We start from the raw sequence: 13,027 nt of genomic DNA on the forward strand, positions 1-13,027 counted from the left end.
ATACACATGCACACACTCAAAAACACGGCAAAATAACTCAGCCCTTGAAACAGATGTAGTAAGCGCCCATGTCCTTTTTCTTGTGTACATCTTCGTTGAGCTGAAAATTCCGGTAATATGTCAGAAAAAATCAGGGTGCACTTTGACTGTCTAAAGTGCGTAGAGGCGAAAGCGTTTTCCGCACCACTTTGCCTATGTGACACTGGCGACGTTACCACTGGATGACGTCAGACATAATTGATGACTAATTACGAATTAATGACAAATTACTAATTAGTGGCTGATTGCTGATTAATGACTAACTACTGATTAACTGCTAATTAATGATGCTTAAGCTCCGCCTTTAGGAGTGGAACGCGACGGCATGTTGTAGCGCTGCCAGGGAGTCCACGGAATGCCACCATCCGTTCGGCGCGATGCCTTGCCCTTTGAACGCAACGCTTTTTGAGGAAAGGAAATGGCGCTGTAATTCTCAGTCATATCGGTGGACACCTTAACGGCACCGTACAGGAAGGGAGGAAGTGGTAGTGAAAGACGAAAGAGGGGCCGTAATGAAGAAACTGAAAATTGTATTTGAGAAAAGGAAATTACGCAGTAACTGTCTCACATATCTCGGTGGACACCCATCAAAACGAGACCAAATCTGTCGACACGGCTGCCGACACGGACGCAGACACGGTTGCCGACCCGGACGCAGACACAGCTGCCGACACGGATTGCTGACGACAGCATGAGGCATTAAAGGCTTTCGCCTTAAAACCAACTAGCTCAGCAGTTAACTCTCTTAAATGAATAAATGTTTTCTTGAAAATAATTTAAGTCATTTTTGTCTAAAGAACAACAAATTATATGAGGAATCAACAACAAGCCTGCTTTTTCCTCGTTGGGGGTTGTTGCTGTCGACGGCGAGAGAACAGGGTGTTCCCTTCTGCAATGACCTGTATGCATATAGTGAAGATTGCGTCGGGCGCTTACCCGCGGGCCTTTCTCGTAGAAGTTTTGGATGTGAACTAGCCAGTGCCACCAGTGGTAGGCCACTTCTTCGTGGAATCCTAGGAAGAACGTCTTTGTTTCTGGCCCGTTGATGAACAGCGGGACGATGTAGAAGCACATGATGATGAAGAACAGCGGAACGCAGGTTCTGCGACAATATAATGCAGGAGGTTACAAAAAATATAAAGCTCTAGTCTGAGCTTCCAGCGCAGAGTATAGCTTTAGAAATGTTCTTTGCGGGTATTAAACTTAATTTTTACTCCTTGGACCCACTATTTGACCGGGTGGTCTATAAGAAAGCGGTAGAATCTGAACGAAGAACACGACGACACACCAAGCGTAACAGCCGCCGCGGTGGCTCAGTGGCTATGGTGCTCGGCTGCTGGCCCGAAAGACGCGGGTTCGATCCCGGCCGCGGCGGCTGAATTTCTTTGGAGGAGAAATTCGAGGCCCGTGTACTGTGCGATGTCAGTGCACGTTAAAGAACCCCAGGTGGTCGAAATTTCCGGAGCCCTCCACTACGGCGTCTCTCATAGCCTTAGTCGCTTTGGGACGTTAAACCCCATAAACCAACAAACCAAACCAACCAACACCAAGCGTAACACTTCCTGATGGTGGATGTGGCCTTAACCACCACCTGCACAAAATATATTATTATCGAAAAAAATCCTTCCCAGGAAATCAGTATGATCAAGGAAAGAAATTAATCCCCGCTGCATATGTTGGCATTTTTGGCTATGATATTCAATTAGTGCCCATAGCACACAGGAAACCGCGCCTTGTACCCGAGGCGCTTTGAACCCTTGAACGTATTCTACACGTATCATATATCCTTTTATTATTTAGAACAGATCACCTCGTAATAATGTTTGTTTGTTTTATGGGGTTTAACGTCCCAAATCGACTACGGCTATGAGAGACGCCGTAGTGGAGGGCTCCGGAAATTTCGACCACCTGGGGTTCTTTAACGTGCACTGACATCGCACAGTACACGGGCCTCGAATTTCTCCTCCAAAGAAATTCAGCCGCCGCGGCCGGGATCGTAATAATGGGTACATGGGAGCATATCTGGTTGAGTTTTGTTTATCAAACAGCTGAGACTGCAGCCTTTACAATTCGGATACGTGAGGTGCAAACAAAGGGGATACCCGTAGAATAAAGACCAGGGAGTGTGTGAGCTCTTAATCGTGCGGGTGCAGCTTCTTTACCTCGGAAACCGGCCTCTGAAAGGCGTCCACCACGAAGTATTCACGCACAAGACGTCCATACAGCTTTACTAAATTTATTCTTGTTACTGAATTCTTTCGGTAATTGTTAGGCCTAACTAAAAAAAAGAAAGCTTTGCGTGAGGTCCATCACCCTCCTCTAGCCATCTCCGGTCTGACTCGATCCTCTACAAGTGCGTGTGTCTCCACTGTGCTCGTAATCAACTACAAATGGCAGATCCAACGAAATAACAGTCATTCTTACCTAATCAACCTTCGTACCACGCCGATCACGAAGAGGATGGGGCCGTTTTTCCTCTGCTTCATTAGGATGAAGCAAAGCAAGAATCCGCTGCAAAATGGCACGAGGACAGCTGAGAATTGATCACGCTAGCCCTGAATGAGCATTTATTGTTAAAAATATGCAGCCAACTTTATTTGCTCATGTTGCATTGAGTGTGGCACGTTTTGCATCGCCAACTTTCCAAACGTCTCGAAAGTGAGATTTCTTCAACCCTCGAAAACTTACGACTACCGAGGGTGCAGTCAAAGCCCCGTTTCGCGGCTTAGGAGCGAACACTATTTTCTATATATATTTTCGACAAATGCTGCACGCGTCGACACTTGAAAATAGGAGGCGGAACAAAAGGCGGCCGACACATCATATTATATCATGAGTTCGTTTATCGAGTGAAGAGCTATAGCTACCTTTAATTCTCGTTGACATGTATATGCTTCTGACACCGTGGAATAGGTTCGGTTTCAATGTCTCAATGAAAATGCAATTCTGAAGTCTGAGCGTGCCCATGAATGCGCACAAAACATTTCGGAATCGTAGGTCTGATTTAAAATTGGTGCCTGAAGCTAGAAGAGAACAAAAAAGAAGATGCCTAGAGACGGAATGTACTCCTCATGTGCACTCATGTACTCCTTGTATATGAGTGCGTTTGTATCCGCTATGCACCCTGGCCAATCTCCTCCCCCGCCTTGGCTATGTGTCATTAAGCCTCAGGACAATATCATCATCACAATCATGTACTCTAGGAGCGAAGCGGACGCCGTTTAAGAATCCTGATGTACACGATGGGAGGTTACTTGCGCATCTTCCTCTGAAGATAAAACTATTCGTTCAGCCTTGTGCCTTGGGTCTAGCGCTTCAGAAATATAAGACAAGGTTTTATGGCGCATATTGTTGTTAACTACATACTCGGTGGAATGTATATTTTAATAAAAATTGCTAATAGTTTCTCGGTAATGCAGCAGAAACATAAAAGGAATGGAGCCGCTTGGGGCAGGTTGCGACAAGTCTACCAAATTTCAAGGCTGTTCAGAGCTCTCCTGTTGCTATATGGTCCTTGAAAACGTTCATTCGTTACAGCGCAATGAATGCGCTAAACTCTGCAAGACACTGGTTGTGCGCACAGAAAGCGGGAAATTGGGATGGAGGCGTCCACCTTCTCTTCAAAGTACTTCACGGCACTGAACTATTCAGCATATCATGGCAGTTACAGCTGGCGACTCGTTTAAGCGCTCATGTGCAAGATGACAGAGATGTGGTAGGCGGCAGAAATGTGCCACGAACTCCTGTCTCTGTTACTACTTAAGCGCCACTACTGTGGTGGAGCTGCCGGTGGTTGGTACAATAACACAAGGCTAATCCGGCCTGTAACTCAGGTCGGATTAATGGACTTTTTACCCTTATAAGGATCAAGCTATATGGATGTTTCGCATACACACAAATGGCAAAACTGCACCCGGAATAAGTATAGAAGATGAATGACATTACTTTCCAACCGTTTTGGCCACTAGTTTTGTACAAAAAACAGGGGCCTTCGCCTTCGTAAAAAGACCTCAAATATGCTATGCATCAGTACCCCAGTCTGTTTCACTTATGATAAAACTTGCATTACAACTCAAATGGCTTCAAGAAGTATTATGAGGCAGTTCAATGATGGAAAAGCTCGAAAATTGTTCTCTTTTTTTTTTGCAGCTTTGCGGCCTTGTCGAGCTGTACATCCGCACTTGAAAAACCACAAAGAGCATCAAGAAGGCTTCTTAACGAAAAACAAAAACAGCTGAATGGTTTGGTAGCTCCCTATTATTAGCACGCAAAAATATGTGATGTAAATGGATCGTTGTCCGTCTGTCAGCACATATAGTAAATGGGACATGTGTCCCGCTGTCCTCCAAAGTTAAAAATGCCGTAAAAGCCAAATGTCGATTTTTAGGTAAGCTAGTCTGACGAGCATGGCATTGCATGGTGTCAGCCGCTGTTTGGTGGCGACGGCTACCATTTAGGCTCTCTTCTTTAAGCAGTTAATGTCATCAAGTATCTTCTAACGTACACAGAATAAAGAATGATAGCCATATTCAGACGCAATTACTCCACAACTCTTGTTTAATTGTGCCTTTGTCACGGTTCCATTATTATTCTTCAAAGCCAAAGTTACTCTGACATTTGATATCGGTCTAAAATGCTCTGCTCCCATTCACGTTTTCACGTAAGTTACTTGCCTGATAAAAAAGAACGTGTCGACGCTGTTGAACGCCGCTGTTATGACCAAGGATGACCAGTGGGTGGAGTCCATGAGGAAATTCAGTAATCGGGCTGTGAGAACAAAAGTGCATTTGTAGCGTAACTTTTATTCTTCGTGTGTACCCAAGTGCGTATGCATGTAATAAGGCAGAAAAGCCGTAAAATGTACTGACACGCAAAGCATTTTGCCGTCCACGACATCAAGTTGTTCTAGACAAGCACACATGTTTATAATTAATTAAACCACACAAACCGCTACAAAGGTAGTAGATTGGCTTTCTTCAACACCATTTTCAGGAAGCTAAGATGTACGTCTCAAGGCAGCTAAAAACATGGATACTGTTAAGAAAGAAGAGTTGCTGGGTGAAAGAAACATTTGACTCTCCAGATTATAAGCGACTCCTCTCTTAACCTCAAGAAAATAGTCGCAGGAAATGCCTGCATTTACATTTTCAGCTTTTTAAGTAGCATAGCCTATATTTTTGAGTAACAATGGACATACATACATACATACATACATACATACATACATACATACGTACATACATACATACATACATACATACATACATACATACATACATACATACATACATACATACATACATACATACATACATACATACATACATACATACATACATACATACATACATACATACATACGTACGTACGTACGTACGTACATACATACATACATACATACATACATACATACATACATACATACATACATACATACATACATACATACATACATACATACATACATACATACATACATTATAGTATGCCAGTCATGGTTTTCAGAAGCTAATAAATATGTTATTTAACATGCTTTACTGGGATCTCTCGTACATATTTCTTCTTTCCCGAGCTGGCGTCGAACCCTCATTCCCGTACGTAATTTGCGGTGCCGATGCATTCGGCACCGCACTGGACACACGTTCATTGCTGCTTGGATAACGCCTCGCTATTGGTCGCCGCAAATTCGAGCGCATGCTTGAACTCGACACCTTGCGCCCTTCCTTGAGTAGCTGGGCATCGCCACTTCAAATGGGGCCAAAGAAAAATCCTGCAGTAATCATCATGTGGTGATGACCGCTCCACCAGCGCCCACACCTTACCAAATGGCTATTAACTTCCTAATATACACGACTTCACTTGAAATCTGGCTGGGTGCCCAATCTTCACTAAGATTGACTTCATTCCTGAAGAGTCAACTTACATTTCGAAAATAGCCATTAGGATACCCTTCGGCCTCTTCGAGAATGTGAGGATGCCTTATGGGTCGCGCGATGCTGCACACACTTTTTAGCAAAATACCAACGAGGTCACAAAGAATCTTGACTTTCTGCTCGCCTTCCTAAGCGACCTCCACGCCGCAAGTTCTCCGGACCGGAGCTAAGCAAGACGCTCATCTGCTCGCCCTCTTCCACCAGCTTGGTAATTACGGCCTCACAGGTAACCCGAACGAATACCTTATCAGTGTCATTACAGCCGAGTTCCTTAGCCATCTTGTCACCCTACAAAGCATCAGGCCAGTTGACAGCAAAGTCAAGACAATTCTACATTCTCCACCTTCGCCATCAGTAAAACGCTCAGGGAATTCTTAGGCCTTCTGAACTTTACTCGTCGCATTCCTCCAAAGAGCGCCGAGTTCCTGAGACTTTAGAGGGATCCCTCTGCCTACCAAAAGGAACCAACTGCGCCGCTTGACTGAAAACGCTGCATATGTATTCACTGCTGGAAAGAAAACGCTCGATGATGCCGCCATGCTTATGCATCGAAATCTGACGCTCTACTTCGGCTCTTCACGGATGCATCCAGAATTCCAGCAGGCTCACTTCTTGAGCAGCATGTCTGTCACCTCGGGGTTTCTTCTCACAGAAGCTCAAAACACCTGAAGCTAAATACAGCATATTCAGTTGAGAGCTCCTAGCTCTGTTCCTCGCCATCAACCGATTTTGTTACTTCCTGGAGGCAGACCATAAGCCCTTGATGTTTGCTTTCCATCATTATCCCAGCACCTACCCTGCGCAAGAGGTCCGCCACCTCTGTTTTATATCGAAGTTTATTCTTGATCTCTCTTACGTTCACTGCTCGAAAAACGCGGCTGCTGATGGACTCTCCCGCGTCGCTTCTCGAACTCCGAACCACCAGTGCACATGGAGTAACTCACAGCCACTAAGCCCAATAAACTATAGCTGTCCCATCTTCGTTTCTCATCTACGTCACGGTCCTCGCGGATGCCGCGCTTCCGTTTTCTACCGTACTGATAACGCGCAAGACGTGCAATGGTGTTCTGCGCATCTTTGTGCCTTCGGCTATCCGTGGCGCAATTTTTTATCAATGCACCGCATGAGCCACCCTAGTATTTGTGAGACGCAGAAGCTAGTCATCGCTTGAATGCAGACGTCCGCCTCTGGTCACAAACACGTCTTCAAGCCTTCATCTCGTTTTCAGCCCCAGAACCGTGGTTCTCCCATGTCCACATATGTGTTCTTTATCTGTTACCCTCATCACGAGGACCCTGTTACCTGTTCACGTGCTTGGGCCGCTTCAGACGTTTACCCGAAGCGTTACCCAGTACTCACACCACGGCAGAAACAGCTGCTGCAGCCTTCATAATCGGCTGGGTCTCCAGTTTCAGCTACCCTTCTCCCATCACCACCGACCGCAGTGGCCAGTTTCAACTGGAACTGACCAGCACTATTGCCAACATCCTCGGCGTCCGACATATTCATACGGCCAACAATAGCTTAGTGTAACGGCTTCACCGGAGTCGTGCAGCGATCCTCGCGGCACGCTTTGGCCGCTCGCCACAACTCGCTAGTCAACGCAGAAGAAATTAGTGTCATGCCCAACAGCCCGCGTAGCACAATAGAATGGAAGTTCGACACACAACACTGTCATGGTTGGCTTTTGCAGGTTTAGCTGTGGTAAGCTTCTCTTTGGAGAACACGCTTTTGCTTCCGGTTTATCGTGAATTTGCGACATCCGGCATTTTCGCTACGTTTTGATTATCAAAGAAAATACATTAAAATTCAATCCGCTGGAGAACTTCGGCGTTGTTGCAGGCACTCATATGCAGTGCATGCTACTAGGGGTCGCGCTAAAGCACGCGGGGTTTGTCAGAAAACATTGCAACAATTACGGCACGAAGCCCGAGCTTCAACAAAAGGAGGCCGAGGAAACCTCAGTCCGCTGACCAATACGTCGCCTGTTACGTATAAAAAGCTTTTCCCGGCCAGGTACGACACCATCCACCACTCTCCCCCCCTCTCCTTTACTTTATTCCAGTTTGGCTTTTTATCCTCGTATGCAGGGGCCGTATCATCCCTGCCAAAGATGGCCTCAGTTACTGAGATGTAGATAAGTGCTTTGTCAAAAAATAGGCCATCGGTTTGACGCTTCCACTGCAGTTCTTTGTGTTGATGTTTGTGCTTCGAGAAATATCTTCGTTTTCTTTTACCAGCGTGAGATGCTGCACGAGTGACCGGGAAAATGATGACCTAGGCTCCATGTCCGTTTTCGAAAGTGATGATTTGGTTTGGTTTATTGGTTTATTGGGGTTTAACGTCCAAAAGCAACTGAGGCTATGAGGAACGCTGTAGTGAAGGGCTCCGGAAATTTCGACCACCTGGGGTTCTTTAACGTGCACTGACATCGCACAGTACACGGGCCTCTGGAATTTCGCCTTCATAAAAATTCAGCCGCCGCGGCCGGGATCGAACCAACGTCTTTCGGGTCAGCAGCCGAGCGCCGTAACCACTGAGCCACAGCGGAGGGGCAAAAGTGATGATTTAGTGAACACAGTACCAGTGATGAAGGGGAGATATTTGGAAAGCCAACCACGTTCTGAATTTGTAGTTTGCAACAGTATTAAAAAAATTGGCCGAATAAACAAGAACGCACTGCGCGGACAAGGTACCACTGCTTGCTGACAGCAGAATACTGCTGCAGTGCTATGACCAGATTGAATTAGGTTGCTACAAATGCAGTTCGCTTCGCTGTCTCAATAAGAACGACTATTTGTACGACATTCACCGCGAAAAATGCTTTAGAGTTTGTTTCTGTTATAAGTCCCACTGGTTGCACAAAATGGATCAAATTCTCGCTGTCACCAAGCCGTCACGCAATGGATTCGGAAACTTCAACCAAGTTGATTATTTGTCTTCGATTCTTTCACAGTTTTGTGTGTAGGAAGTTGCACTTTTGGCGAGAATAACCTGGATAGTGGATGTCATTTCGCGACCTGCCTGCTGCGTACATTTTTAGTGAATGGTGTGGAGTGCTATGCTTTCTCGAAGCTTACCTACGTTCACAACGCTAAAATAATGTAGTTTCAGCCCGAGCATATGCGGAGCAAGAGAATAAAAGGACAAGGTTAATTGCAGTCATACGGGAGAGGCATTTTCCCTGCAGTTCGCGTAATCATGCCGCTGATGATGAAATTGCAGCGGACTAGAAGACGACAATGTGGGCGGTGGCGCGGCACGGAGCGCTCGCGCTAGGCTAGCCGACATTAAATCATTCCTTCGCCATTTGTCATGTAGTCCTGTCTTCAGCAGCTTACCGTAGCGTAAAAATATATAAAGCTCTGAGAATAGAGAACGGGCATGCTAATAAGAGAAAAAAGAATGTGGCACATGCTTACACACGCTTAACGACACTGTCATAAAGGAGTGGCCCAGAACGACATGGCCCAGGCTGAAGATTCTCAGGCCGTGGATAAACTGCAGGGCGTAGCGGTCGGGATCGGCTGGGCTGGCAACCCTGAGGAGGTACCATGTGTTTGACGCCACCGAGAATGCCTTCACAAGCTGAACCAACGTACCTAGAAAATAAGCACAAAATTTTTTTAGCAAAACTTATGGGCGATGCTGATGCCACTCATACAAGATAAACCGAAGTTGGCCATTAACAACCTTGCCACGTTGTTTTGAAGCACAGCGCTGGCGGACAACGGACGAGAAATAAGATATCTAGTGAAGGAGCGCTACGGCACAGGGCCAAAGGGAAGAAAGGGACGAATCAGCGCTGTGTTCGTCCCTTTCTTCTCTTTGGCCCTGTGCCGTAGCGCTGCTTCGCTAGATATGTCGGACCAACTCGCCCACCAGTTCATGTTCGAGAAATAAGAAATACAGAAGACGCACAACTGAAGACACATTATTGTTATCCATAGTAGGAAAGACAAGCCTTGTTGTTTACAGAGTTAAGACGATGTGACAAGAACCTGACAGGTAAGTATGTTTTTTCGAACACGTCTTGGCAAAATACGGCTGTTGTTCATTGTGATACTTTGTTGTTTCTATTGAAATTATATGCTGCACGGACAGCAGGCGGATTCTTTGGTTACCTTGTGCATTCTTTATCGAGTGGCCCTCTTACTGGCGACTGAACGTACGAAATTAGCGGAAAATAAAATCTATATTTGTTTCCCATAGAATCAGGGAGGTGTGTAATTCTACTAAAAATTACCAGACAGTGTTCTAAACTGAGGCTGACAGCTATGGCTCTACAGCTGCATCAGCAGTTTAGGATGCTGTGTGAGAGTGTTCCCTCGTGGATGCTTTTCATCCTGATTTAGTTCTGCGTGATATTCCGATTTCAGAAGTACTAAGTGAAGTAAAGAGTGAACAGTGTCGGTGGCGTGGATGAGCCGTTGAAAGCTTTTCGATCAAGAGACCGTTGATATTCTTGCCCCCCCCGCTAGCCCGAGCAAAAAGCGTTAAGTAACTTTTATTTATTATTATTTATCATTTTTAATCGTTTGTTTGTATGGCTCTTTTTCAGCTTCAAGCAGCAAGGAATTCCACAAATCAAAATTTTCTTTCACTGATAAAAATTCAGAGTGAGTATGTGAAAACAGTTTTCTTTTGTGTTGTACAATATTTGACATTTTCGCAGGTATGCAAAGAGTGGACAAGACTGTTAAGAAAAGGATTGAAATCTCTCAGTAGCCATAAATACACTGTCGTGTCCTGTGGTTGCGCCTGCGTTGGTCATCTTGTCCATGACTGAAGAAAAGTTCTACAGAGCCCAGAGGAGAGGTCTTGTGTAAGTCTGGTGGTCATATCATACTATGTACTCGTACTTACCGAGTTCTCCTGTCGACTAACGAAACGCTCAATCACTCAAGGCTCCGAGATACAAAGACACCATTAAATTACGGGAGCTCTGATCTCTAATAAAGGAAATGGACTCGACGCATTGGCCATTCACGTGCAACTACACTTGATGATGATATGCCCGCAAAAAATTTACCTTTTCCCGTTCTTTGCAGCGTGCCTATGTTCTCTTTACACAACAGTTTAATTTGGCGCCTCAGCATTTTATATCGGTGTTCTCGCATATATCATTTCTTTTTATTGTGAACACTTTTCTCGTAGTGGCGGCATTTGTCCTGCGCTGGTTTGTCCATGTTGTGCTGGACATGTTTTGGAAGGCATCTTTACCAACTAATGGGGTGTTGCGTTGTTACGCTGCATTTTTGGGTATCACTGTATTGATAACTCGATTTAACAGACGTCAGGGTTTCAGACAGCTGGTGTCAGACGAACAAAGAGAACACTTTCGCTTAATTTAATCACTGTTTCGAAGTAAAATTGAAGCGAAAAGCTGATCCACTTACTTCGTTCCGATCCACCTTTTGGTTGCATAGGCAGGAAGAGGTCGATACCGGTGGCAGCTGCGACGGCAAGAGCTAGGAGGCCTAAAAATATCCTGGACGTTGAACCATGAAATATCAGTAAGAAAGCTGCAATGTCCCTTCGGAAAGAAAAAGTTCTTTTTGTTCCTGATTTATGCGCATTTCTTCTACAAATCATATTCTGATTTAAGAGATCGCTAACAAGGTCTGCGTAATACCTTCGATGCAACTATGTAGTCTAACATGAAAAGGACCAAACTGTTTCATGTAGGTAGTTTGTGTGTAATAGCTCAAAATCAAGGCTTCATGATACCTTTATGAACGCTTAGTAACAGTGAGCTGCCTTGTTGTTATTCTGAAGCAGTAGAGTCAGTCGTTTGGTACTTTTTGCTTGAGGAAAAGCTACCCAGGCACGAACCTCGCATTTCACTCGCACAAGAGCAGGAAAAAAGGGCGTGAAGTGCTAATGCACAGTAAATACGCTTGATGTAGACTACCCGAACAGTTGAATTGGACGGGGATATCTCCACCTCCTGTATATGTCCAAATAGTTTCATTTTGTTTTAGTCGCACACGGTCGGAGAAAATATCGCATAAGCGGTGCAATTTCTAATTAACGCTCTTTCGCAAGGGCTTGAGAATAAGTGCTATCATTTACCGTGCAGCTTGATTTCCGACACTAAATAACTGCTGTGAAAATGGAATGGCTTCGGTTTTTTGTTTTTTTAGCTGCTAACATACCGTATTTTTTCAGGTTCATCTTGCTCGCGACTTACTGAAGGAAGAAACGGCAGGTGTAGGCTGTAGTTTTAGTTTAGGCTTGGCCGTTGAATATAGGGTAACAGCCTCCGGGTGTATAAGACAGCATTTCGGCACCACATGTCATTACTACTACAAAGAATGCATTCCAAAGAGGCTTCAAACGTGATGTTTGATTCAAGGTGCGAAAAATCACTAATTCATGTCCTATTTCTTCCAATCATCACGTCTACATAACTGCACATAGTTTCACGGAAGTGCACAAATAAAGCCAGGTAGAAGAAATTAAAATAAATTAAGCCCCAAAAAAGAAAAACGGTAATCAATAGACAGTCATTTACAGCTGGTGTAAAATATAAACGTCTTCTTGCTTCTCAATATTTGCATAGAAAAACTTACACAATTCCTTTCTGCGTTGTAGTCCATGGTACAAGCTCCGCCGTGACGCAGTCTGAGATCTGAACGTCTATTATTGAAGGTTTCACTGCAAGACGAAATAAGTTGACTTTTAGTGGCAAAATTCATTAGGTTGGTTGCAAGTGAAGCGACATATACATTGCTTAGAATTTCAGGGCCGAATCTGGGGCCAGTCATGATGTCCGTTTCTTGGTATAGCCTCTGCTGCTGTTGTGCATCCTGCTCTCCTAGCGATGTTTAATTGAGCGCAATGCATTCTGAAGGCGTTTGTGATGCATGTATGTAGGATATAGGGCGTCGCAGCTAAAGTAAACAAAGCTTATAAAGAAGGCAGTGCGTCCAATGAAACTGGACAAGTTACACAAAGAGCCGCTTTGCATAGTGTAAATTATTTTGTTATTTTTGGTATTTAATGGCTCAAACTAATTGGGTAAAATCAGATGTTTTGGCTTCGTGAACAGT

At 44.7% G+C, this 13,027-nt stretch overlaps 1 protein-coding gene across 1 annotated transcript in view; it reads right to left on the minus strand.

Annotated features, from left to right (window-relative positions):
- The window catches only part of LOC149336886 (nose resistant to fluoxetine protein 6-like), a 52,159-nt gene that overhangs the window by 22,031 nt on the left and 17,101 nt on the right, over positions 1-13,027 (minus strand). The window contains exons 4-9 of the mRNA XM_089553182.1: positions 12,548-12,632; positions 11,372-11,463; positions 9,395-9,574; positions 4,713-4,806; positions 2,464-2,550; positions 976-1,141 (exon numbers count right to left, since the gene is read on the minus strand). Coding sequence (XP_089409308.1) covers positions 976-1,141; positions 2,464-2,550; positions 4,713-4,806; positions 9,395-9,574; positions 11,372-11,463; positions 12,548-12,632 — 704 coding nt within the window. The remainder of the gene's footprint in view (positions 1-975; positions 1,142-2,463; positions 2,551-4,712; positions 4,807-9,394; positions 9,575-11,371; positions 11,464-12,547; positions 12,633-13,027) is intronic.

Source organism: Amblyomma mixtum, chromosome 7 (assembly GCF_055824585.1).
Source record: "Amblyomma mixtum isolate Tamu chromosome 7, ASM5582458v1, whole genome shotgun sequence".
NCBI lineage: Eukaryota > Metazoa > Arthropoda > Arachnida > Ixodida > Ixodidae > Amblyomma > Amblyomma mixtum.